Source organism: Xiphophorus hellerii, chromosome 11 (genome assembly GCF_003331165.1).
Source record: "Xiphophorus hellerii strain 12219 chromosome 11, Xiphophorus_hellerii-4.1, whole genome shotgun sequence".
NCBI lineage: Eukaryota > Metazoa > Chordata > Actinopteri > Cyprinodontiformes > Poeciliidae > Xiphophorus > Xiphophorus hellerii.
In genome coordinates, this window is record NC_045682.1 from 29,268,649 (window position 1) to 29,295,244 (window position 26,596).

Consider the following 26,596-nt stretch of genomic DNA (forward strand, 5'->3'; position numbering starts at 1 on the left):
TTGTGTTTAGGCTCCCTGAAGCATCGAGGGCCAAAAATTATTCAACATTAAGTTTGAATTTCAACACAGTTTTTTAAATGCAGTAAATAATTACCAATATAGAAACATATTGTTGAGGAAAACATTTATCAATAAACACAAATAATCCAGCAATTTAAAAAAATATTAATTTGTTGTTAAAATTATACAAAAATGTTAATAAAAGTAATGATTTAATTTTATAGAATATTTCAATATTTCTTGTCTCAAGGACTCAAAGGCCCGTGTGGCGTAAGTATAATCTGTACCTGTCCACTAGGGGGCGCAGTCCAGCTTTACCTGCAGTTATACTCCCGTCCAAAGGGTGGCGCCAAACAGACTGTGATTCACATCAGGAACAAGATTTTACCATTTAATGCCGTTCTGATTGTCATTGAGTTAATTTTAGATCAAAGTGCCAACAACCCAACATCTAGAGTCATTTTCTACAATCTACAGATTTTAAATATGGACCAGCAGCCAGCTGGGCAGAACCAAATGGTTTTGATTTGTCATATTTTACAGTTGGAAAATGAATGGGACTCGGATGATTTGGCTAATTTATGTATTAGCAACCAGAAGGACACAAATGCTAAAAATAACTTTAGAAAATTTCTTTCTGTTTTCTGTGTCGGCAGCAGATTATCGCCCCCTATGGGCTGCAGGAAGAATTACAGTGAGATGCCGCAAGCAGCCTCAAGGTTAGAGGTCAGAGATTGTTTAGGACTCATCTGATTGGTTAACCTGCAATTAGTGGACCTGGTGTTAGCCAGGCCCACTAATTGATAATTGATCAAATTAATATTTTATTAATTTAACTTAAATACAATTTTAAAAATTCAACAAGTTGTCAGTGTCCAGCTGACCGACAGATTTCTCCTCAGTTGTTAGTTTGAATGAAATCGTTTTTCTGACCTGTGACCTGATTGGACCTGGTTATTTATTTTTAGTTTTAATAATCCACAGCAGGGTGCCAAAATATTTGTTATGCAACAGCTGATAACTAGCATGATGCTAGTCATCACAAATCAATTATTAAATAAATACTAAATCTAGCTGCATCTGAGATATAATAAATATTTTAAAAATAATTTACAATAAAACAATATGCTAACTTCTATTTTTTCCTTTTGCACCATCACATGAATCTTTCGCAGCGATGTTTGAGTGAATCGCGCGGCTCCCGGCAGGTGACGGGGTTAATTATGAAGGATGCAGAAAAGGGGCGGGGCTTCTGGCTGTTTTGGTGATTTTCTGGGTTTTGGTGATGAAGATGCGCTGAGCGGCGGTGACGGCCGGCCGAGTGTCTGCCGGCAGGAAGCGGCCAGCAGAGCAGCCGCCCTCAGACTGGATTAGAAACGGGATTATAAAGTTATTCCAAAGCAAACAGAGGAATTTGTGATGTGAGGCTGTTCCCGGGCCGCTGGGTTAGCGCATGCTTTGGGAGGAGGGGAGTGTGTGTGTTGGAGGGGGAATGGGTGAGAGAGAGAGAGAGCTCAGGATCCGGGCCTAGGAAGTGCTGCCGCGGGGACTCGCCTCATCCGCTCTCAAAAATCCTGAAATTGGGCCGTTTATCCGCCAGAATGAGGCGGCGGCGCGGCGCGGCGGCGCTCCGCTACACCGGAATGGTAAGATTCAGGCGGCACATCCCGCAACATGCGGCGTTTTCTGCGTGATTTCTGCTCTTTCTGACGCTCATAGCCCCGCATATGTCGGTGGGAGCGCGTGCGCGTGTCTGCGTGTGTGTGCGCGCGCGTGCTGGTGTGCGTTGCTGAACTTGTTTTTTTGTCGCCTTTGGTTTTTATTTCCATCCATCAAGACGCCGCATGCATAATGCACACATGTCGTCACACACACACACACTTTTCCTCATGCGTGGACACGCACGCACACACCCACGCGCGCGCGTGCCCCTGTTAATCCCAATTCCTGATGGGTTTTTTTATCATGTAACCTGACGTAGCGGGCCTGATTGGCCGCCGCGCGTCCATGAGATTCCTGCCTGACCTTATCGCGTTGGATGTCATTTCCAACATCTCGCGATAGCAGCGCAGACCGGCAGCTCCGTGTTTTCAGCTGAATGTGACGTCAGGACGCGCCGCTGCAGGATCCATGTTTTTGTTTTTTTTATTTTTTATTAAACACTTTGAACAATTGTACAAGATCACGTGGCATGTAGATACATGAAGAGATCAAGTCTGACAGGCTTAAGGCACAAATATAATTATAAGACAATAAAATATAAATAAATAAAATGTGTCAGACATCAAACAGAGAGAAAGCAGGACAAAAACAAACAGAAAAAGAAAAAGAGGCTTTATTTCCCACATAAATTCAGGTCATAATAGAGCTGTATTTATTCCTGCTTGTTTTTCATCAGTTTTAAGGTTCTGCAGTGATTTTTGTCCATTAAAAAGTTTTTAAAGGCTGAACAGTCAGGATTGGATCAGGTTGTGAAGAATGAGGTTCTTCTGTCTCTGTGGGTCCAAATATTAGATCCTCTCTTTTTAAGGGACGATGGAGGAAAGTTTGGATGAGATCCAGTCCTGAAAGTTCCTCCAAAATGTTCCAGTTTGCAGACAATAGAAAAAGAGACGATCTGTTGTTTCAGAGTCGTTGTCACAAAAGGTCCAGCTGTTGGTATCAAAGTTGAATCTTTGTCTTAATAATTCCCTGGATGGAAAAATGTTATTGAGAATTTTAAATGAATCCACTTATTAACCTCTGAGTCAGAAAACAAATTTAAAATGGAGTTTTTATTTGGTCAGACAGGAAATATAAAGTTAGTTAGATGCTGACGCATCGGTTTGTTAGAATTACTTTTATCCAAAAGGTTAAATCCAAACAGTTGAAGTAACTGAAGGTTAGCTAATTGAATGTTTATATTTTAATCAGATATTTGACTGCAGAGGGGTCAGAGGTCAATACTGTGTTAAATTGAGTATGTGAGCAATCCAGATTATACAATAAGCAAAATAGGATCCATGTTTTATTTTGGCTTCATTCAGATCTGATGAGGAAACAGAACTGCAGTTTACAGCTCAGATTATTACTGCATAGTAATATCACAACACACTCTGAAAACAGAAAACTAACGATTCATTGCAGCCCAAAGAAATATTAAAAACAGAGATGATTTTAAAGTTTCCAACTTTAGCTAACTTTATTAATCAGCGGTTCAATTTGAAACATTTTTGCATTTTCTTATTTTTCTTCTTCCATTTCGCACTTAAACTATCATGAATCTTTTGTTTTGGCGGTGAATTATTTTGACACATATCTAATATATACTTTACCCAGTTTTTATGTGACTGTAAACTATAATTAAACCAAAAATATCTCATTTTATCTGAGTCACAAAAACATTATTATTTTTTTTACAATAGGCTGGTTTCAGGCGGGTAAATATAACAATAATAAAACAGCTTTTAAATGAGCTGCTCTGTTATCGCTTATTATATCAGCTGTTATGTGATTTATTTTCTTGTTTTATTGATTTATATTACTGTTATTTTATATTATGTTTATTATGTTGCTGTTTATTTTCTTAATACTGAAGCTAAAAGAGATAAAGTATAAAGACTTTATCACTGCATCTGTCATCATGAGTTACGGTGAAACTAAGTTTATTTGAGCTCAGATTTCTATAACGATGAATGGGATCATTTATGACTTTTTAATTTTCTATGGCTACAGTTTAGAGACATATTGCCTTCAGTGTTGCCAACATGGTTGAAGTTGCTCCGGCTCTGAAATAAGCAAATATGCTTCACACTATTTATAAGATAAATATAAAAAGATGTTAATATTTTAGTCTTTAGGTGAACCTAAAGGCTGAATTAATCGCTGGATAATCATCCTGGTTAAAACTTTCATTTAATGCTGGAAGTTAGAAATGGATCATTTATAACTGTAGACTTTTGTTGTTTCAGTTTTAAATTGGGGCTGAAACGATTAATCAGATTAACCAGTTGTTGAAAAAATTGTCAACTAATTCATGAATCGATGGTTAAATGGAGAATAAAGACTCTAAAACAAGACAATTTGCTGAAACCGTCAGAACAATCGATTATCATAATCGATGGTTGCAGCTCATCTGAAATGTGTTTTCAGGTTAAAGGATGTGGAATTAGGGTGTTTCTGTGCTAGCGATGCTAACGGTCTGCTCTTCCTGTTTCAGGGTCGGATCATGTCAGAATGAGCGGGCCTTCCAAAGGCCCCGACAGGAAGTCCAGCTGCCCTTTGACCCCGGCCCACGACCCGTGCTGCGTCGGCCCGGCCATGTCGGCCGCCGCCTCCTCCCTCAAACACGCGTCTGTCTACGGCTACATCCAGTCAGACCACTCTTCCTCCTCCTCCTCTTCCTCATACAGCCCCCTGCGGAGGCTGCAGCACCTCACCAAGATGGTGAGCCGGCCCGACCTGGTGCTGCCGAGCCGGGGGCCCGACCGGCGCTGGGACTGGGGGTCCAACCAGAGGGACAGGGTCAGGATGGAGGACTGCTGGGCGGAGCACAGACAGTATTCTGTCTCCCAGGAAGACGTTGATGTCTCGTCTTCTTCTGGTCGAAAGCAAACGGATCTCCAAAGTGAAAGTAAAGACTTTCCTGCTGTTCGTTTCCACCAATCTGCTGTTTCTGAGAAAACGGGAGGCGACTCTCCGTCCAGCCCGCCGAGCCCGGCCTTCTCTCTGGACAGCAGCAGCCCCTTCGCCAACGGCCTGCTGCACTTCGACTCGGCTCTGCTTGAGGCCGACGGCGTCGACGAGGAGCCGCAGAGCGCAGCGCCCGGCCCGGGTTTCCTGGACAAACGCGACCAGCCGCAGACCGCACCGCAGCTCGCCCCCGCAGACGCTCGTCTGGACCCAGAGGCGGCGGCGGCGGCGGCGCCCAAGGTGGTGACGCGCTCCCAGTCCTCGGGTCAGCGCCGGCGGTACTGGGACGGCTCAGAGGACGAGTGGGACAGCGACTCGGAGCTCTTCCTGTTCGATGACTGGCCTGCATGGCGGACGGTGGTAGGCACTAAATCAATGATATCGATAGATAATATGTCTGATAGAATAATCAATATATAGAATATTCACTGAACTCTGATTCAGAACCGCACGGTATTCTGGGAGATGTAGGCAGAGGACAGACTTGACCCGCTCAAACTCTCACGACTGGCTAAGCTAGCTGGGTAGCATCAACTAACTCGCTCACTCTTCAGTTACCTAGCAACAGCATGTTGCAGCAGTTCCAGGTTTCTCCTCATAGATGCTTAAAAATAGAAAATGTGAATAAAAATTGGATCAAACAGTTCAGCAAACTGAACAAAATCAAATCAATAATGATCAATATTAGCTGATATGAGATATTGTTTTCCGCCGTGTCGTCCAACTGTAGATAAGCATAAAAACAGAAAACTAACATTTCTATTTATATTGGCTAATGTGCAGTAGGCGTCTCCAAATCAACCTTTAAAAACTTAAATCCATTTAAAAGACAATGAAACAACACAGTAAGATAAAATGTCCTAGAGACAAAGTATGTTTTTACAGTGTAGTTCAGACCCATTCATCGACTCAAACAACTGAAGGATTTACTGTTAAATTTTGCTGCAGTTTGTTTTGTGGTGTGAAATTGTTTTTTAATCAATGGAAAACAGAAATAAAGAGGTCAAAGGTCAGAAACATTTACTTCTGGTTTATCTGCCTGCTTGTGAAGTAACTGCAGGAGAAAACTGTGTGGATTTGTTCAGAGTGTTCGTCTCCTGCAGCAGCCGAGCGGCTCGAGGAAAAAGCCTCCGCCGCCGGTGAAGTTCGCTGAGGGGGAAATCGTTTGGGCCAAGTTCGGCCGCCGGCCCTGGTGGCCGTGTGAGGTGCTGGCCGACCCGGCGCTGGGCGTCCATCACAGGATGAAAGGTAGAACCGCAAACCCGTTTGATTCAGTCAGATCCAGATTTATGATTCAGTTAACGATTAATCGATCACTAAATTAATTGACAATTATTTCCGTAATGATTAAAACGATTAATCGTTACTAATCGATGTTGAGCTTGGTTTCAGTTTGACCTTGTTTTACTCCAGGTGGGTCGTCGCTATGGAAACGACTCACCTGGAGGATAATTGCTTCCTGGCAACTTCAGCCTGAATCTTCTCCAACTTAATTTGTTTTGTTTTTTCTCAACACGTTTCCTGCAACTATTGATTCTTTCCATCAACATGTCAGACACGATTGTAACTCAACTGGAAAATAATTATTTTTTCTGCAGATCATAAGATTTTGTTTGAAATTGCAACATATTTTCAGAAATCAGTCTTTACACTTGTGCTTTTTTCTTGTACTTTGCCAATTTATTTTTGCGCTAATGATTTATGTTTTAGCATTTTCAACCACCTTGTTGGATGTTTTATCCATATTTCAGCATATTGTTAACTCATTCTGTACTTTCTGGGTATTACTGTTGTAATTCCCACATTCTAAAAATAATCAGCAGGTATTGGTTTCTTTGCAGAGCCCTGCGACCGGCTCTGTCGGCTGTATCACGTCCGGACCTTTGGGGAGCCGAAGGAGTTCGTTTGGGTGGAGGATAAATCAACTCAGGCGTTTCACGGAGGCTTTGAGTTCGACCAACTTCTCCTTTTGAGACGAAGAAGCAAGCAAAGAGAGCAGAACAACAGAAACACTGTAAGTGTTCAATTGTGAATTATTGCATGATGCGTGTTGTGATGAAAGGTTGGTCCTTCGCTTTATTGTGGGACAGTAGCTCTAATCTAAGACACTAACAGAAATCTGTGACTACCAAAAGCATCATGAAAAGATACCAGTCTGTTGTTTTGGTTAAATAAGTCTTACGGACATGTTTTCTCGTCTTGCTGCAGATCCCTAAGCGTTTCCAGCATTCGTGGAGATGCAGTGTGGCCGAGGCTGAATCTGTTCTGTCTGGACGACCCGACGTTTCTCCATCTCTGGCTCCATCCACAGATCAAACCTTTTCCTGCAGTTCCCCGGCAGAAAGACAGAGGAAGCCCCACCCAGCCGTTCCCTCGCCCTCTCTGCCGGGTCCCGCTGTTTCTGAATCGTTTCACTTAACAAATGGATCCACCTCGTCTGCAGCTACAACACAGACAAAACCAAGCACTTTAAAGAAAACTTCTAGCAAGAAGAAGCAAAGCAAATCCCTTCAGGACCTTGGGAATGAAAACACATTGTGTTGCAGTCTTGATCAGTCTCACAGAGACAACAGAGAGTGCCCATACTCTGATCTCGACTCGGTCCCGAAGATTTTGTGTCCTAAAGCACTTGAGCGTCAACCGAAGCTGCTTCCATGCCAGCCGTCTGCGGCTGCAGTCAAAGAGCTAAAGAAGCAGCCAGAGACCCAAACCGGACTGTGGTTCAGTAAATCAGGCAGAGACCGGCGACCTAAAACTACCAGCCCAGTGTCAGACCACTCCCTCTTTAGTAAGGGCCCCTGTAAGAAAAAGCACTTATCCACCGTTAGTAAGAAGGCACCAGTTCCCTCCGCCTCGTTGGTCGGCGCTGAGTCCAGTGACCCGGTCATACTGGCAGACACTAATAAGTCAACAGATAATGGTCCGATACATGAACATTCAGTATCCGAGAAATGTAAGGCCAGTGAGGCCAACCCTGTTGAAGGAAGAGGCGGGTCTTTGGACAAACCAAAGGCCCAGCTGTCCACTGACGACAAACAGACTTCTGAGACCAAAATAAACCCTTCGAGCATTTCGTCTGACGACCCAGATGTTGAAAAAGACTTTCATCCCTCCAAGAAAGTCGGTTTTAATGACGACTCAGATTCTCCAAAGATGGTAACATCTGTAAGTTCAACTGAACTTTCTGTCATAATTGCTACTAAACAACTCGATAAAACTGAAAAACCTTCTGACCAGGAGAAAGAAAGTAAGCAGACTTTGAGGCCCTGTTTCGAAGTCGAAAAAAGAGATCCAGTCTCAATATTAGAAAAACAAAAACATCTGGTCTCTAAATGCAGACTCCCGTTTGTGAAACTGATACGAAAGGAGATAGAGCAAAACAAATATTTACACTCATGTCTGACCCATGTCACTACTAACAGAAGTGAATGCAATAAGAAAGAGAAAACATCAGATAGTAATGTGAATAAAGCAGCAGCTAATAAATCAGACTTGACAGGCAGCAAAACGAGCGTCTCCACAGATCAAATTACACCTTCAAAATTCATCAAGGTCTCAGTCAAGAAGCTACGAGCTAGAAGTGAGTCTGGCCTGCTTCGGCTGTCATCAGAGTCACCGCCTGAACACAACGCTCCCACACCTGGAAACGACGCTAGGACACCTGAACACAATGCTCCCACACCTGGAAAAAATGCTCTCACACCTGGAAACGACGCTAAGACACCTGGAAACAACGCTCCCACACTTGGAAACAACGCTCCCACACCTGGAAACAACGCTCCCACACCTGGAAACAAAGCTCCCACACCTGGAAAGAATGCTAAGACATCTGGAAACGACTCTAAGAAACCTGGAAACAAAGCTAAGACGCCTGGAAACAATGCTCCCACACCTGGAAACAATGCTCCCACACCTGGAAACAATGCTCCCACACCTGGAAACAACGCTCCCACACCTGGAAAGAACCCTCCCACACCTGGAAAGAACCCTCCCACACCTGGAAAAAATGCTCCCATACCTGGAAACAACGCTCCCACACCTGGAAACGACGCTAAGACACCTGGAAACGACGCTAAGACACATGGAAACAACGCTAAGACACATGGAAACAACGCTAAGACACCTGGAAACAACGCTCCCACACCTGGAAACGACGCTAAGACACCTGGAAACAACGCTAAGACACCTGGAAACAACTCTAAGAAACATGGAAACAACGCTAAGACACCTGGAAACAACGCTCCCACACCTGGAAACAACGCTCCCACACCTGGAAAGAACCCTCCCACACCTGGAAACAATGCTCCCACACCTGGAAACGACGCTAAGACACCTGGAAACAACTCTAAGAAACATGGAAACAACGCTAAGACACCTGGAAACAACGCTCCCACACCTGGAAAGAACGCTCCCACACCTGGAAAGAACGCTCCCACACCTGGAAACAATGCTCCCACATCTGGAAACAACGCTCCCACACCTGGAAACAACGCTCCCACACCTGGAAACAATGCTCCCACACCTGGAAACAACGCTCCCACACCTGGAAACAACGCTCCCACACCTGGAAAGAATGCTAAGACATCTGGAAACGACGCTAAGACACCTGGAAACAACTCTAAGAAACCTGGAAACAACGCTCCCACACCTGGAAACAATGCTCCCACACCTGGAAACAATGCTCCCACACCTGGAAACAAAGCTCCCACACCTAGAAACAAAGCTCCCACACCTGGAAACAACGCTCCCACACCTGGAAAGAATGCTAAGACATCTGGAAACGACGCTAAGACACCTGGAAACAACTCTAAGAAACTTGGAAACAACGCTAAGACACCTGGAAACAATGCTCCCACACCTGGAAACAATGCTCCCACACCTGGAAACAACGCTAAGACACCTGGAAACAATGCTCTCACTTCCACAAAACTTTCTGATGCATTGAGCAGCCCCGAAGTAGAACGTATCCCAGCGTCAAACGTTAGTCTAGAAAGTATCACCGCCTTATCGTGCAATGAATCAAACAGGTTAGAATGTAAAGACATTTCTGTTTGCAGTCAAACAAAGACATCGTCTGACCAGCCAGACTGCTCAGAGGAAAACACTTCATCTACTAAAACTGCAGCTTCTCCAACAGGAAGTCCTCACCTCCCTGAAAGTCGGCCTGCTCCAAAATCCAGAAAAGCTGTTCACAAACTGAAGCAGGCTAAAGAAATTCAAAAAGTCCTGAAAGAGCAGCCGGCCCATCTTCCAGCCAGCAGTCGGCTGATGACCAGAGCGCTGAAGGCCTTGCAGGTCGTCGACCAGAGGAAGCGTAGAAAAGCCCAGCAGGCGATTGAGCAAACTAAGCTGAGCAAACCTCTGGACACAGTTCAGGATTCTGCTGAGCCCAAATTTGATATTTGCACTAATTTAAAATTTCTAAAATCTACTCATGTTGACAATGGTGATTGCTTTTCTAGATGTAGCTCCCCTTCCGTACTGTTCTCTGACTCAGATGATTTTGAAACTGATGTTAAAAGTGAAGATGAAGACCTTTCAGTTTCTTCAACTCCGCCAATGGACTTCATACCCCTTACATCTATAGTTAAGGCAAAGCACGAAGATCTGCCCCCAACAACACAACCTCCATCACCTCCATCACCGTTTTCCTTCATGAAAGCCTTCAAGAATGTTACGGAGGTTTCCTTTCAATCCTTACCAAATGGCAGCAATGGAAAGCCGGTCTCTTTCAGGCCACATTCAAAATACCAGTTTAGCACTTTTCTTATGATGCTGAAGGACTTGCATGACACTAGAGAGCGAGACGGCGCGCCCCTAGAGTTAGAGATTGGGCCACCCAGTGCACATGTGAAGGTGGAGCCGCTGATGATGCCACACAAGGCTCCACTGGAAGGACACGGCCACACACGTGTTCTTAGCAAAACCGACCCAGTCGCAGACAAAAGTGTGATTGGACAGAACAGATGTGGTAAAGGCCAGAAACTCAAGAGGCCCTGTAGCAAAAAGAGTGGCAGCCATTGGTTGAAAGGGAAAACCAATCGCAGAGTCCCTGGACCTGGTTTTTCTGGAGTAACGTCAGCAACAGGAATCACTTCCTGGCCAACAGCAGATATTACTTCAAAAATAATGGATGTACAAATTGGCAGTAGCTGGATCCAGGCTGGCTGCAGTGGAGACGTTGGTGGGCAAGAGGAGCAGCAGAGATGGGAAAGACTGAAGGGCAGCCAGCAGGTAGGTGTTCCTCCGGAAAGGAGGGAATGTCCGACACTCATCCTGGAGCAGCCAACCAGCCTCAGAGACGACATGATGAACAAGACGCAGGACTTGATTCTTGAAGCTGAGGAACAAGACAAGACTGCAGCCGGTAAGGACAGTCTGATGTACCGTCCTTACAAAAATAACAACAATGGAAAGTTGGCATTTTCTGTAGCACAATATTTTCCATTTTGTGAAATGTGATAAACTGAACATGAAAGCTGATGTCTTCCTGCCATTAGAGCTGAGATAAAACACCTGTAATGTAGATGAAGGTGAATATCTGTGCATTTACTACAGATCAGACTAAAATCAGAGTAAACATTCAAAACTATTCCAGACTTTGGATGAATTGTTTTTCCAAGACTTATTGCAACAACCAAAGTTTTCCTGTTTGTTAGGCTACATTCACTCTGCAGACTGAAGTGACCCAAACCCCTTGTTTTGCCTTAACACGACCTGCATCTGATCTTTTCATGACAGTCTGAACAACACAGATCAAATTTTTCCAAAGGCAACCCAGGCTATATGTGGTTCTAAATCCGATCCGTTTCTGATCTTTTGAAATGTGGCCTGTGTCTGACGGGCAGGCCGCATTCATCCAACCATTTTGGTTAGCTTCAGGTTTCTGTTCTTGGCTAATTAGAGTGGCACCTGCTTGGTCTTCTGCTGCTGTAGCCTGTTTCTTTCAAAGTTTGACTGGTTGTCCAATCAGAGGTGGCATTAGCCAGTAGATCATCAGTTTCTGGAGCAGTAAGACCAAGCCAAACCGGGCCAGTCAACATATCCTGAATGTCTTCCCTTTCTCAAGCTCAGGTTGATTTTCAGAAAGTCATCTTCACCAAATCTAAACTCATCGAGTTGTTCCTGTGTGATTCGCTCATTTACAAGTTAGTTACTCAATAAGTATCTACAGAGTGTTGAATGATTTCCTTCCTTTTGTGTTTCCAGAACATAAACGAATACGAAAACCCAGCAAGAGACTTCTTGAATGGACTGAAGAATACAACCAGATCTTCTCCCCAAGGAAGAAACCCAAAAAGTCTCTCCAGCTGTTTGGAAAGGTGAGCTCTGTTCTGTCTCTATAGTCAAACATCGGCTTTAGTTCGTCTGCAATCAGGCAGTTTGGGTTCCAGGAATCAAACATCGTTCTCACAACTAGGGCTGGGCGATAGGAGGAAAATCTAATATCTCAATATTTTTGCTACATACACAATATATATCATGATATTTTAAAATAATCTCCATTGTTATCTTAATCTATATAGCATGTAAAATGCCATCGGAGTACTCTATTCAAATGGACCAGTCACGTTTTTTTTTTTATTCCTAAACAAAATCAGAATAAATTCAAATATTTTATTGTAGCCATCAGTTGCACAAAGATGTTTTTCATTAATGAAAAAACAATACTGCCTCTTTCTGGTGTCAACACTAGACCTTTAATAAACAAAACCATATCAGAAAAAAAAGTCAAGATTAAAGAAACAAAAGTTGAAGTTATTCTAAACTCAGCAGGACCTGGACAGGCCACACGTATCAAACTATTAGCACATGTTGCCAATTTTGAGCATCAAACCACAAAAAGCGCAATAATGGTAAATGCTGCCAAATTCAGGCAAAGTCTGCAAATCCCATTAAGACTTGTTTAATCACAGCACACAGAGCATCTCAAAACCTTTTAAATAACAATTGCTCTTATTGTGATACTAAGCACATCACACAAAATGGTCAAAGAAAAAAATAGGAAATAATCCTAAACTAATAAAGAAGCTGAAGTCCAAATGGAGACGTTTATACCCCTGAATATTATCAGCTTTCTACAGATTCTGTGCTAAAAACACAAGCCTATGGAAAACTTATTAGATGGTGAAATCAATTTGAAATCAACCTTTTGTTTACAGGTTTCGCAAATGACCTCATTTTTGTTGGACATCCTCCATAGAAAATCCAAACCAGATTATTGATTCAGCGCGGTTTCTCTAAGGCCTTGGACTAGTTTTGCAAATACATTGGGACAAACAATATCCAGGGTCAGCTAGGTTTGAGCTAGGCTCGGGGTCAGCTAGGTTTGAGCTAGGCTCGGGGTCAGCTAGGTTTGAGCTAGGCTCGGGGTCAGCTAGGTTTGAGCTAGCTTTACAGTTGACGCATTAAACCGGGCTCACACCCCGTCTCCTTACGTCGTTCTCGCGCGCTGTCGCAGCTCCTCTGAATTTCTGTAACCCGTCGCGTTCACATGAACTGGCGGATCTGGAAGTTGTTCTTGCGGAGCAGCTGCCTTTGCAATGACATTCATGAGAATACGGCTCCAACGTAGCGTTAACTAAAACCGCCATGCCGCTCTCGCGCTCCACCTGAATTTCAAAAGTGCGACGAACTCGGCCTTCATTCGCCCGCTCACCTGAACTCCCGCTGCCGCCATGTTGTTAGCTCCGCGCCGTAGCCGGGCTAGTGATGGCCAAATGAGGCCTCAGCTTCCCAGCCCTTTGCTTTGCCCAAAGGTTCATAACTCGGTGCTTCATTCATTTCTCACTAGTGACATCTGCTGCTGAAACTGTTTCATCCTGTCTTCTTCTTCTTTTTTGTTTTATGGCGGTTGGCAAACAACTTTCAGGTGCATTACCGCCACCTTCTGGACTGGAGTATGAACCAGATGCCTAAACCCTATAATCTCCCTATTAGACCTGTTTTTCTAAGAAACCTAAATACGGAATTAAAAACCACATCTCCAGAAGATTTTTGTAGCAGATCTCTAATATTTAATTTAACTTTATTCCTATTTAACTCTTCTACTAATTCCTCTCTTTCTAGATTATATTTATTACATTCCATAAAAATATGTACAACTGTTTCCAACTTTCCACAAAAATTACATAACCCCGTACTATGTTTATTTATTATTTTCAAAGTACTATTTAGCCCTACATGTCCAAATCTTAACCTAGATATAATATCTTCCTCTTGTTTATTCCTATTTTCCTTTCTACACTCCCCCACTTTTTTTTGAATACTATAATAAAACCTTGCCTTCTTTTCACCCTCCCATTGTTCCTGCCACTTCTTCTTGTAATATATTTTACTTATACTCTTTATCTCACTTTTACTATACTTAACTTTCAATTCAATTTCACTTCTCTTACTCGCACTCTTTGCAAATGTATCTGCTAATTCATTTCCAATTATTCCAATATGCGCCGGAATCCAAATAAATTTAACAGTAGATCTATGTATCCCCATTTTATGTATTGATTTATTTATATCTATCAATATGTCTTGTCTTGCTTCCGACTCTTGTTCCATAATACTTATTAATGCACTACTTGAATCAGAACAAATTAACACTTTCTTGTCACTTAATTCTTCACTCCATTTTAACGCCATTGAAATAGCCAGTAACTCTCCTGTGTATACATTCAAACTATCCGTTAATCTTTTATTTTCCATGATGTTTAAATCTGGAATTATAAATGCTATCCCTACTCTATCATTTACCATTTTTGATGCCTCTGTATATATTTGTAAGTATTCTCCATATTCCCTTCTTATGTATCTTTCCACCTCTCCTTCTACTGTCTGTCTTCCTTCTTCCAACAATGTTAAATCAACTTTCATCTCTTTTTGTATCCAAGGCGGATTACATGAAAAATCCACCACCGGACTAATTAAACATTGATTTAATCCTATTTCCTTTATTTCTTTAGTTATTATCCATCCAAAACTATTTACATTTACATTCTTAACATTTTCTTGACATGGTTGTAATATATTATTTATAGGATAACTTTTTTTATGCCCTTTTACGTGTGCCCAGAACCCTACTCCTAATTGTTTCCTTCTTAACTCCAATGGCATTTCCCCCATTTCTACCTGTAGTGCTGACACTGGTGTTGTCTTCATTGCCCCACAGCAAATTCTTAACGCTTGATACTGTATTTTATCTATTTCTTTTAATAAGGTACTGGAGGCAGAATTATATACCACACATCCATAATCTATTACCGATCTAATAAGTCCAATATATAATATCTTCAAAGTTTTCCTACCTGCTCCCCATTCTTTACCTCTTAAACATCTCATGATATTTAATATTTTTTTACTTCTCTCTATTATTTTACTAATATGTATTTTCCATGTAAGCTTTTTATCAAACCATAAACCTAAATATTTGAATTTATCTACCCTTTCTACTTCTTTATCATACATTTTTAATTTTATCTTGGTTCCTACCTTCCTATTAGTAAAGTTAACAAATTTAGATTTTGAACTTGAAATTCGAAATCCCCATTCTAGCGCCCAATCTTCTACCTTACCTAACGCTTCTTGCATTTTATCATTTATAAATTTTATATTTCTTCCCCGTTTCCAAATAAGACCATCATCCGCAAATAAAGTCATTCCAAACTTACCTTCGATTTTACTAAAAATATCATTAATCATTATTATAAATAACATTGGACTTATAATACTACCTTGAGGAGTGCCATTTTCAGTTAAACATTTTGAACTTATTTCATTTCCTATTTTCACTCTTATATTTCTATCAGTTAAAAAGTCTTTGATCCAATTATAAATTTTTCCGCTTAGCCCTATTTGTCTAATTTTAATCAGTAAACCTTCCTTCCATAACATGTCATATGCCTTCTCAATATCCAAGAACACTGCCATTAAAACCTCTTTATTCACCTGTGCTTTTCTGATTTCATGTTCAAGCTGTATCATAGGATCTATCGTACTTCTTCCTTTCCTGAAGCCATATTGATATTTTATTTTTTCTCTCAATTCTAAGAAGTAAATTAATCTATTATTCACCATTTTCTCCATTACTTTGCCGACACAAGATGTTAACGCTATTGGCCTGTAACTTTCATTTCATCCTGTTACTCAGTTAGACAAACTTAAAAAAAAAAATTAGTAAATGCAATATTGTCACAAGGTTTTTGTCAAACTCATGTTTAGTAACAGGAGGGTCAGTTAAATCCTACTTAACTAATCTTTTTTAGTTATTAAAATGATTTGTAGCCAGTCCTGATATATGTTGACTGTCAGTGGCTGTTTTCTTTCACATCATCGACTGATTTGACAATAAAGACATTTGTTTTACTGTATTTAGAGTGCGGTGCTTGTTGGGGAAGACAGTATTCGTTGAGATTTGATTTGTCCCCTGAAAAACTAAAATTCGTCAAAAATTCTCATTTTCTTGGATTTCTATTCTCTCTCTGATCTGATCTCTTATATTTTTACTCATCAGGCCAGAATTTTACTCTTCCACCAGCTTTAAGTTTGTTTCTGCTGTGCAAGACTGATATATCTTATATATTTCCTCAATTTCCCTATGGGATTAATAAAGTTTAACCTAACCTATCTTTGCTGATCAAAATAATAGTGGAAATTTCCAGAAGGTGAGAATTTTGGAGGTGAAGGAGTTAATTATTTTTATTTAAGATTATTGTGAGCGATCATCTCAAGTCTTCCCAGATGTCAGATTTTTTCCTGTTGCTGGCTCCATTTCAATCAAGTTTATTTGTGTAGCAGTTCAAAGTGCTTTACATCATAAAATCACAAAAATATAAAGTCATAAAAACACCATCAACAACAATGGAGAAAACTGGTAACAAACATTACATGAGTGCCATCATCAAAATCATTAATACACATTAATATGTTGGTCGATGTTCCTTTTTACTTCAGCTGCTGAAGACAAAGACTCTCCTTTGATCAAATACAATAACCCATGAAGCAGCACGGCTCATCAAGCTTTTATTTTGAAAAATGAAGCAGTCAGTGACCCATGCAGTGCCTCAAGCCAGACTGACCAATAGGGGGGGGCTAGTGATGCATTCATAGTCTGTTGAATAAACAATACTTGCAGTGATTTTTATTTAAAGGACAATTTATACTTGATGGTTGCGTTGGAGCCTCTTTAACCACGGCGAATTGAAAAACGATGGCTGGCCGATGCATCGAGTTTTCTGGAAACGTCGCCCAGCCTCAATCCTACTCAATCTTTTCTCCACTAGGCCAACGAATCTGTTGCTGCCCTGTGTGAGCTTTCGGACTTGGAGAAGAACCTGGCCGACAGCTCATCGTCCTCCTTACTTCCTGAAATACTGACGCCGCCGCCAGAGGAGTTGGCTCCAGCCACGCCTGCAGAAACCCAGATTCCCAAAGCAGAACCGCCATCGACCCAAGAGCTTCCGGTGCTTTCCATCGACTCCTTAACTCCACCCCCTGAAGTGGAGCCCTCCCTGTCAGACGGCCTAGTCAAAGGCAACAGTAATGTTTCTGCTTTTCATTTATTTATAAAGGACGTTTCATTGAACTCTTTACGCAGCATTCCTTTTAAAGAGGCAGTACGTAACTTTTTTAAAATCTTGTTTTTGTTGAGAGTGTCACCATTCATCAGCAGATCAACCTTTTCTCTGAGCTGCTATCACCAAGAAATGAACCAAAAACAGAACCAGGAAGCAGGGCTTAGTGCTGTGAATCATGCTCATGTACTCACTGCTAAATGTGTTAATGCAGGAGGAACAGCTTACAGGAAAACTGTTTATGTGCCGTTAGCATGGCTATGCTAACTGGCCATAACACTACAGGCTATGCTACCTACAGTGTAGCAGAAAGCAGCGCCAAACAAGTTTGTGATCGACAGCACTAAGCCCCACCTTCTGGCTCTGATTGGTTGTTTCTCGTTAGCACTGGGAGAAGGAAGAGATCGATCTTTTCCCAAACTGTCACAACATTTGAACAAATATCTATAAAATGTTTTTATTAAAGTTACGAACTGCAGCTTTTCCTTCCAGGATTTGATCTCAGTTGAGGTTTTGCTTGCGACCAGGTTATTTCAACCTTTTCCTGCTAACATGATGTTGATTTATTTGATTTTTAACTCCAGTTAGTTTCAACATTTTCTTTATAAAAGTTTTGGTTTTTGTGGCACATTGTTTGTTGTATTAGCAGAATAAACGTGAAGATTATGCAGCTGGTCGGGGTTCTTGAATCACGCTGAATGTAAAAGAAACGAAGCTGCTGCTGCTTCTTGTTTGGGCTCCAGGGTCCGGACCCGGTTCTGCTCGGTGGATTCAGTCAGAAGGCTTTTGGTTTCTGATGGTTTCTGTTTGGTTGGCAGAAGTTTCTCCTGTGCTTGAAAAGAAGAGGAAGAGGAAACCCACGCAGAAGATCCTGGAGTACTGCCTGGAGGCCGAGGTGTCCGCCGCCCCGAAGAAGAAGGTAGAAAACTTTCATCTGGGCTCAGCAGCAAAACATAAACATCACATTAATAAACCAATAAGCCTTCGGTAAGAACCACCTTTTACTTGCAGTGAGTCCAGAAATGGGAAATTGCTCCATATGAACATACTAACTTATGTGACATTTCTGCTTATTAGAATCATTTTTAATGTTTTTTTTTTTTGGTTTTCTGCAACCAGTTTAATCATGAAAGTGAATTCAGGGTCAGATTGTTTCAAAAGACTTAAAACTTTTTTTCAATTTTCAATTTTGCCTCCCAAATGGAACCAGGTTATCATGAAATGAATAAAACATTAATGGTAAATGTAAAGTAGCGGTTTGACCTAAACATTAGAATTTTATCGCTGAATTAGAGAACTTTACCAACAAAAAAAAATCAGTTTATTGTTTCTCTTGAATTACGATAAATAATTTCAGATAAAATACCAATACTGATATTTCCACTTCCTGACCTACTGGGTGAACATACATGCTGCTTTTTGCTGTTTAACTCTTTCTAACATGTATATGTTCATATTTAATGTGAAAGTGAAGTTTCATGTTCTGATCATGTTTATATTTCATTCCAGAATAAAACACTGAAGATGAATTCAGATGCTGGACCTCAGTCGGGTTCGTACGATTCCACTTATTTAGAAAATCATCTAGAAATGACTAAGGTACCCAAAGTGGAGGATCAGTTAAAGCAGGGAGTTTAAACCAGGGATGGAAATCAGCACCGCCTCTGGCCAAATACAGGTCAATTGGAGCAACGCATCCGCCACCGTGGCAGGTTGACAATCTGTATATGGAACGGACCGAGGCTTAACTAAAGCATCCTATGAAACAAATAAAGCAAAAACTAACTTTAACTTAGCAGAAACAATAATGAGTGAAGATTTAAGTGACAAAATTAACTAATTAAGATCAACTTGAAACAACAAAGTCCCCTTCAGTCTTTTAAAAAACAAATGTTTGTTCCAGGTTTCCTCCTCCAGCTGGTTTCTATCAGCAGAACCTCAAACAAAGAACAGACATTAACTAAAGTGTCACCCATTAGAAAATAAATGTCTAAATGAATAACTTAAACAGACTATAAGCTGTAACTAATATAAATACTAACACCATGTGGTGGTGGTAGGAGCCTCCACCACAATACGGTAAACTTATTGTCAGTAATTTGGTTTTCAAAGAGTTAAGAATAAATCATGTATTTTATGTCATTTGTTTGTAATTGAAAGACAAAAACTGTTTGGTGAAACATGTGAGTGGCTCGTTTTTACCTTTGGTCTCTAAACTAATTAATATCCATCCATTTTCTAACAGCTGGTCAACAGGGGGCAGGAGGCGCTGCTGCCTCTCCAGCTAACGAGAAAACTAATTAATATATTATATTAAATATAATATTAGACAGCACAAGGACTGGAGCTGTTAAAATCCACAGGAGACTTTAAGTACAATTTAAAGAAGTCGGTGAAGGAGCTTCACTGATGTCTAGAGGAAAACTAGCGGCGCATGAAGGAGGCGATGGAAAGAGGCCATTAAAGCTGAGTTATAGTTTTATAAAAATGTATACATATTTATTTAAACTGTCTCTGTCATGGCAGTTTGGTATGAGACAGATAATCTGTGAAAAGATTTAGTTCCTCTAACTAGAAACAATTTAATTCTGTTTTTTTCTGTAGCACCTAGGCCTGTCGCGATAAACGATAAATCAATTAATCGTACGATAAATTAAAACTATCGACGTCATTTTAATTATCAGCATTATCGTCTCTTCCGGCCTTTTTCTCTTTCTGTTAATGACACCGAATGAAAAAAAAGGCTCAACTCCGGTGCTCTCCACTGATCCTCCCTTCCTCATTTCCTTAGTGTAAAGCCCAGCGCACACTACACGATCTTAGAGCTGTCGGCCGATTGTCGGCCCATTTTCAAAACCTGACAGACCCACAGATTAGCCGACAGAAATCCTAGCTATAACGGTTCCGGACCGGGTTCGGTCCTGCCCTGTGGTGTCCAACAATGGGCACAAAATAATGGCTACAAGTTCAGTTAACTAATTTTAAAACCAGGCATTAATCAATGCTTTACTACAATCTACCTGCAATGCATGTGGCTAGTGTCAGTGTAAAGTCCTGACTGAATGAAAATCATTATAACCTATTTATGTCACGTTAACAAAGAACAGCTGAAAAGTTACTGGGTTTATCAACTGCGGTAGCAATTTTGCTCCAACTCCTCCTCTTGTCATTTCTATATTCTTTGCATGTTGAATAAACATTAATGTTGTTTCCACATATCATCTCCAATGTCCGCTGGACTTCGGGTTGCGCCGTGTCAGCTGTTTGGGATTCCCCTCCGTAATTTCCCCGCAGAAAACACGGAGGAGAATCCGCGCTTTCTGATTGGCTGCCTGTCACATTCAACAGGTTGCGGCCAGTCAGGGAAAAACCCTGATTTAGATCGGAGCGGCAACGACGATCTACCGTAACACACCTCACAATCTTAGAAAGACCAACTTTCTAAGATTGTTGTAAGGGGAAAAATAGGAGCAAAAATCATGTAGTGTGAATTATTGCATCAGGTAGTCGATGTGCCCATCTTCTCTATTTAAATCTAATTATTACTGAAGGGCAACATAATATACAGACTTCATAATCTGCACTCTTTTGGTTGAATGCAGTATTTATTTCCACTTTGGCTTTATGTTGTTTAGTTGTTTTTTTTCAAGTGTGTTTTTTGTTGATGGAGACAGAATCCATTTTATTTTTGTTTTTGGTTGTTTTGTTTATTTTGTTTATCAGCTCCAGTGTTAAGTGTTCTTTTGAAAATAAAGTGTATCTAACTTTGGCAGGAAATCGCATGGATTATTACGTCATTTCCATTAAATCAGTGTAAAAAGGTCTTCAAACAATATTATCGTTTATCGCAATAATTTTTGAGACAATTAATCGTTCAGCAAAATTTGCTATCGTGACAGGGCTAGTAGCACCAATTCAGCAACAAATATTGTTGAAAGTTTCAGCTATCAGGGTAGAGCAGCGAGCACACAGGGATGATTGACAGCACTAAGCTCCGCCTCCTGGCTGTGAAAACACTGCAGCTTTAAAGTTAAATAATTTCATTCTATTTTTATAAAATATTTTTATAAACCATTTAGACTTCAGATGATTGAATCTCATAACTGATCGTTTTCTACTCAGATTTTTCTCCTCCATCTTTAAAAGTGAAACCACTCTCTGAGCCGCCGCCCCTCCCCCCCGTGACCTCTGACCCCCCGGCAGCCCCTAGTCCACCTGAGCAGGTGGATCCGCCCCCAGCAGACGTGTTCCAGTCTGATGACAGCAGCATCCAGGAGGAGTCAGAGGTCAGCCGACAGGAACTTTAGGAAACGATAGCCCCTCTGGTTCAGATGGAAACCCGACGTGTTTCTGCAGGATGACAGGTTTCTGCTGGAGAACCGGTTGCCCCCCAGGAAGGACGACCCGCTGGGCGACGACCTGCTGGGCGACAACCTGCTGGGCGACGACCTGCTGGGCGACGACGCGCTGCTACCTGTCAGGAAGATCATCGGCGACCGGGGAGGCCCCGCCTCCATGAAGGAGAACGTCTGCCAGGTGAGACACTGACCGTAAAGTCAGAGGAGAAGACGGAAGACCAGGCTGGAGCAACTCCTCCTCCTGAATCCTGGTTAATTTCCTTTGTTCTGATCTTCACCTGGTTTTGCTCCTCAGGTGTGTGAGAAGACGGGGGAGCTGCTGCTGTGTGAGGGTCAGTGCTGCGGAGCTTTTCACCTGGCCTGCATCTCTCTGGCCGAGGCGCCGAAAGGAAAGTTTGTCTGCCCCGAATGCAAATCAGGTCAGTTTATTCCTCCTGATGATCAGAAACGGGTCAGAACCAGAACCAGCCCATCCAAGCTGTGCTTTCCTATGGACCACTTTTGCTGTTAGACCAAATTCACCACCGTTTATTGGGACTGTAGGGGCCACTGTTGCACTTTTGCACCACACTTTGCTATTCCTAATGCTAATGCTAATGCTAATGCTAAAGAAAGAATAAAAGCAAAACCCAAAAATCCCATGAGGTCATCGTGGTAAGATGTTTACTACTGTGGTGTTCCTTGTTGTTCTGTGGTTTTTTCTTTATTTTCCTTTAGCTTGGTACATTATGCTGTAAACTCCAACAGCGCCCCCTACGACAGTTTTTATGGACCGCCTTCTTCTGGCTAGCCCTGTTCTGGTTGCTATAGTGATTCCTGTCTCCATGGCAACAGCAATAATGGAAGCCAACAGAGCGCTAGCAGCGCTGATTCTGCGGTCGCGGCTCTCCAGGCTGACTGTCCTCCTCCTTCCAGGCGTCCACACCTGCTTCGTGTGTAAGAAGCGCAGCGAAGACGTTCGCCGCTGCATGATCCCCGTCTGCGGGAAGTTTTACCACGGAGAGTGCATCGCTAACTACGCCGCGACCGCGCCGGTCAACCGAAGCTTCCGCTGCTCCATCCACGTCTGCCTCACCTGCTTCATTGCCAGCCCCGGCAGCTCGTCCGTCTCCAAAGGTCAGCGCAGTAAAGGTCAGCAGGTCACGCCCGGCCCGCCGCCCCGTTCTCATGGCGCCCGTTGCTCCGCAGGCCGTCTGGTGCGATGCGTTCGCTGCCCTGTTGCTTATCACGCCACCGACCTGTGCATGGCTGCCGGCAGCGTTGTGCTTTCCAACAACAGCATCATCTGCCCCAACCACTTCGCGCCGCGTCGCGGCGTCAAGAACCACGAACACGTCAACGTGAGCTGGTGCTTCGTCTGCACCGAAGGTACGCCGTCCCTTTAAACTTTCAATATTCCCCCTTTTGCATTATTTCATTTTCTTATATATATGTCTTATCAACGAGCTTTATTATTGGCTGCTGTCAGTGGTGGACACACTTACGCTAGTGTGCTAACAGCAGAGCTAATTTATCATTTAGCGCTTTAGCTAACTCTGAAAACATTTGATGACTTAGCTTTCCCTAAATGTACCTAATTTATTTGAATAAAACTGAGTTGAAGGTTTTGTTTATTGACTGTTTGAAATTCTTCAAGTAGTCAGATGTTTATATTAATGCTCTTATTTTGAAGTGCATGACAGTTTATGCAGCAGCTCCATTTCCTCTTTTCACCTTCTGTCTTTCTTTTCCAATAAATTTATTTCAAACAACAAATGTGTGAAACTCGGATCCAGCAGGTTGACGTCACAACAGATTCAATGAATTTATTCCAACAGCAGCTTCTGCCTCTGTACATGAAATAAATTATGTACAGTAAATTATTTTCCTTTGGCGGGTTTCACCACAAACCCAAGCTATCGGCTAATGGTTGCCATGGTAACCACCCACTGTTAAAAGCAGCAATAAAAACCAGGAGAAAAAACTTTTTGACCAAATAAAATGAATTTGAAGAACAAATGAACCAATTTTGACAAACTTCACAACTATAATGTTAAAATAAAACTTAGGAAACAAAACACAATTTCAAAGGGTTTTATAGAACATTTACATATATGTATATTATGTCAAATAAAAGATTTGTAATCTTTCAAAGGCACATATAATTTAAATTGAAGTTAGCATTTTAGCATTAGCTTCCGCTTAACACTGTACGCTTTAGCGTTAATATAGCTAATATTTATGATTAGCGGTTTAGCATCAGTGGAGATAATATTTATTAATTTATTTATTAATGTCACTCAGACATTATTTAGCAGGAGAGATTAACCTAACAGCCTCGTTGGTGGATCAATCTGGAACAGTCTCGACCTTTGACCCCGCGGCATGTCTCTGTCCGTCCGGCAGGAGGAAGCCTGCTGTGCTGCGAATCGTGTCCCGCCGCGTTTCACAGAGAGTGTCTGAACATGGAGATGCCCAAAGGCAGCTGGTTCTGCAACGACTGCAAGGCGGGGAAGAAGCCGCGCTACCAGGACATCCTGTGGGTCAAGGTCGGCCGCTACAGGTCAGAAACGGTTCGCTGCTCCCAGCTTCGGTCGTTTTAGCTTTTATGTAGGTTTATGTATTAAGACTTTTACACATTTCTAAGCTTCACCTTTTGTATTTTTAATTTTGCGCTTTTTTTGGTCCAGAAATTATAACTTGTGTGTTTTTGTGAAGGTTTTTGTTTGCAATTGTTTTTTAGTTATTTACTACCACAGTTGCGACGTGCTCTGTGGGTAGAGCAGCCATCTTGTGATCGGAAGGTTGTAGGTTCGATTCCAGCTTCCTCCGGTCGTGAAATGCGGTGAAGAGGTGGTGAGGATGACGCTGAGGACCCAGGTTGGAATGAAAGAATGATGCTTTAATGATGAAAATACAAATCCAAAGTCTAATGTTCACAACTGGTAGCAACTGGTACAAATGAATAACTGACGGCAGACAAGGCAGCTGGACGAGGATCTGACAAGGAACAGGTGGGATTAAAAACACCGAGGGTGATCGGGGAAACGAGACACAGTGGGAACAATACACAGAAAAAAACAAAATCCTTACACCTCCTGCCACATGCCCATGGGCAAGGCACTTACCCCCCGACAGCCTACCGATCTGCGTATCGGAGTATGAATGTGTGAGTGTGAATGGCTGAATGTGACTGGTGTGAAGCGCTTAGACCTTCCTGGAAGACAGGTGTGTGAAAATACACACACTTTGCTTTCTGCTCCTTCAGTGTTGTTCTTCCTGAGTCTGTATTAACCGATTCCTAAATCAGTTGGCAGTAATTGATTAATTATGATTATTTTAATCAACCGTTTCAGTCTTGATGCCTTTTTCTGCCCAGTTTTTCTTCTGCTGTTAAAAACCTTTTTCTGTTTTTTTGCAGGCAGACCTGATATTTATTTCCAAAGTGAGCTGAAGCCATGCTGACGCATTAAAATGTCTCCTCTGCTGTTGATTGAAGTTTTGTCTTATGTTATACACATTTCCTTTTTTCCGACATCAGGGGTTTGATTGCCTGTTATTCACTGGAAAAGCTGAAACTAAAAGATTAAGCGAACACGGCAGGATTATTTTACTGCTTTGCTCTCTGACCCAAGGTGGTGGCCAGCGGAGGTCAGCCATCCCAAAACCATCCCAGAAAACATCCAGCGCATGCGGCACGACGTGGGCGAGTTCCCCGTTCACTTCTTTGGCTCCAACGATTACCTGTGGACCTACCAGGCCCGCGTCTTCCCCTACATGGACGTCGACGCAAACAGCAAAGAGAAGATGGGCAAAGGTGTCGATGCAACTTACAAGAAAGGTGAGGATCATCAAATATTCAGGTTTTATGTTCATTTAATAACATCTTCAGGATGCTGAGTGTGTTTTATTTCCGTTGTCAGCGCTGGAGGAGGCGGCCGTGCGATTCCGTGAGCTTCAGGCAGAAAAGGAGCTTCGGCAGCTTCAGGAGGACAGAAAGAACGACAGGAAGCCGCCGCCGTACAAACACATCAAGGTCTGAAAAACACGAACAACGTTAGGCTGAAAATATGATGACGGAATAAAAACACCAGGTTCATTGCACTGCAGTATTCAAATCTCTAAAGGGGATATATTATGTAAAATGTACATTTTGCATGTTTTTGTATTTCCTTTGGGTCTCAACAGATTTTAGAACCACAAAGAGTTTAATAAAATCACCGGCAGCTTCTGGAAATAACTTCATGTTTTTGGTGTTTAATGCAATGCTGATATTTCTCAACACTCCTCAATATTACTGCTATGCTAGTCATTTAGCATGCTAACGCTAGGCTATTGCTCTTGGTTTTGCAATACGTTGCTGCTGTTAGCATACTAATGGTACGGTACTTTGACTGTAGTATGCTAAGCTAATAGATTGTGACAAAATAAAAAACATTGCTTTATTTTATTTTGTGAACATTTTGAAACTAAAGATATGAGAAGAAAAAGAAAACAACAGATCTTTACATTTTGGAGCAACAGAAGCATGAAGTCACTGATCAATGATTTTAATTGCTGATCAATTAGTTTTTAAGAGCTTCTGTAACTAAGCGTCTGCCTGTGCAGGTGAATCGTCCGATTGGGAAGGTTCAGATCCTGACTGCTGACCTGTCAGAAATCCCGCGCTGCAACTGCAAGGCGACAGACGAGAGTCCGTGTGGGAACGACTCTGAATGCATCAACCGCATGCTGCTGTACGAGTGCCACCCTCAGGTACCAGAACCGCGTCTCTCCACTGTCCACACCAGGAGTCACTTCATTTCTCTACGGATGCTGTGCAGCATTTAAGACCTGATAAAAAGTGAAAGGAGTAAACCTGGGCTGCCCCTGTAGGTGTGTCCGGCCGCTGAGCGGTGCCTGAACCAGGCCTTCACCAAGCGCCAGTACAGCCAGGTGCAGATCTTCCGGACGCTGTCTCGAGGCTGGGGCCTTCGCTGCGTCCACGACATCAAGAAGGTGAGTCCAACCGAGCGCCGCCGC

General features: G+C 42.1%; 1 protein-coding gene across 4 annotated transcripts in view; it reads left to right on the top strand.

Annotated features, from left to right (window-relative positions):
- nsd1b (nuclear receptor binding SET domain protein 1b) overlaps positions 1-26,596 on the top strand; it is a 30,030-nt gene that overhangs the window by 172 nt on the left and 3,262 nt on the right. Inside the window, exons 1-19 of one of the 4 annotated variants that reach the window (XM_032576883.1) lie at positions 1,249-1,646; positions 4,199-5,031; positions 5,757-5,919; positions 6,513-6,685; positions 6,880-11,038; positions 11,881-11,993; positions 16,947-17,202; positions 18,056-18,156; positions 18,747-18,789; positions 21,360-21,523; positions 21,594-21,773; positions 21,891-22,014; positions 22,511-22,711; positions 22,784-22,963; positions 23,981-24,137; positions 25,210-25,415; positions 25,498-25,610; positions 26,183-26,329; positions 26,450-26,572. In XM_032576883.1, the coding sequence (XP_032432774.1) occupies positions 4,216-5,031; positions 5,757-5,919; positions 6,513-6,685; positions 6,880-11,038; positions 11,881-11,993; positions 16,947-17,202; positions 18,056-18,156; positions 18,747-18,789; positions 21,360-21,523; positions 21,594-21,773; positions 21,891-22,014; positions 22,511-22,711; positions 22,784-22,963; positions 23,981-24,137; positions 25,210-25,415; positions 25,498-25,610; positions 26,183-26,329; positions 26,450-26,572 (7,419 nt within the window). In that variant the 5' untranslated portion in view covers positions 1,249-1,646; positions 4,199-4,215. Of the gene's footprint in view, positions 1-1,248; positions 1,647-4,198; positions 5,032-5,756; positions 5,920-6,512; positions 6,686-6,879; positions 11,039-11,880; positions 11,994-16,946; positions 17,203-18,055; positions 18,157-18,746; positions 18,790-21,359; positions 21,524-21,593; positions 21,774-21,890; positions 22,015-22,510; positions 22,712-22,783; positions 22,964-23,980; positions 24,138-25,209; positions 25,416-25,497; positions 25,611-26,182; positions 26,330-26,449; positions 26,573-26,596 lie in introns of those variants that run through there. The other 3 variants (XM_032576885.1, XM_032576887.1, XM_032576884.1) reach the window with 3 other exon arrangements.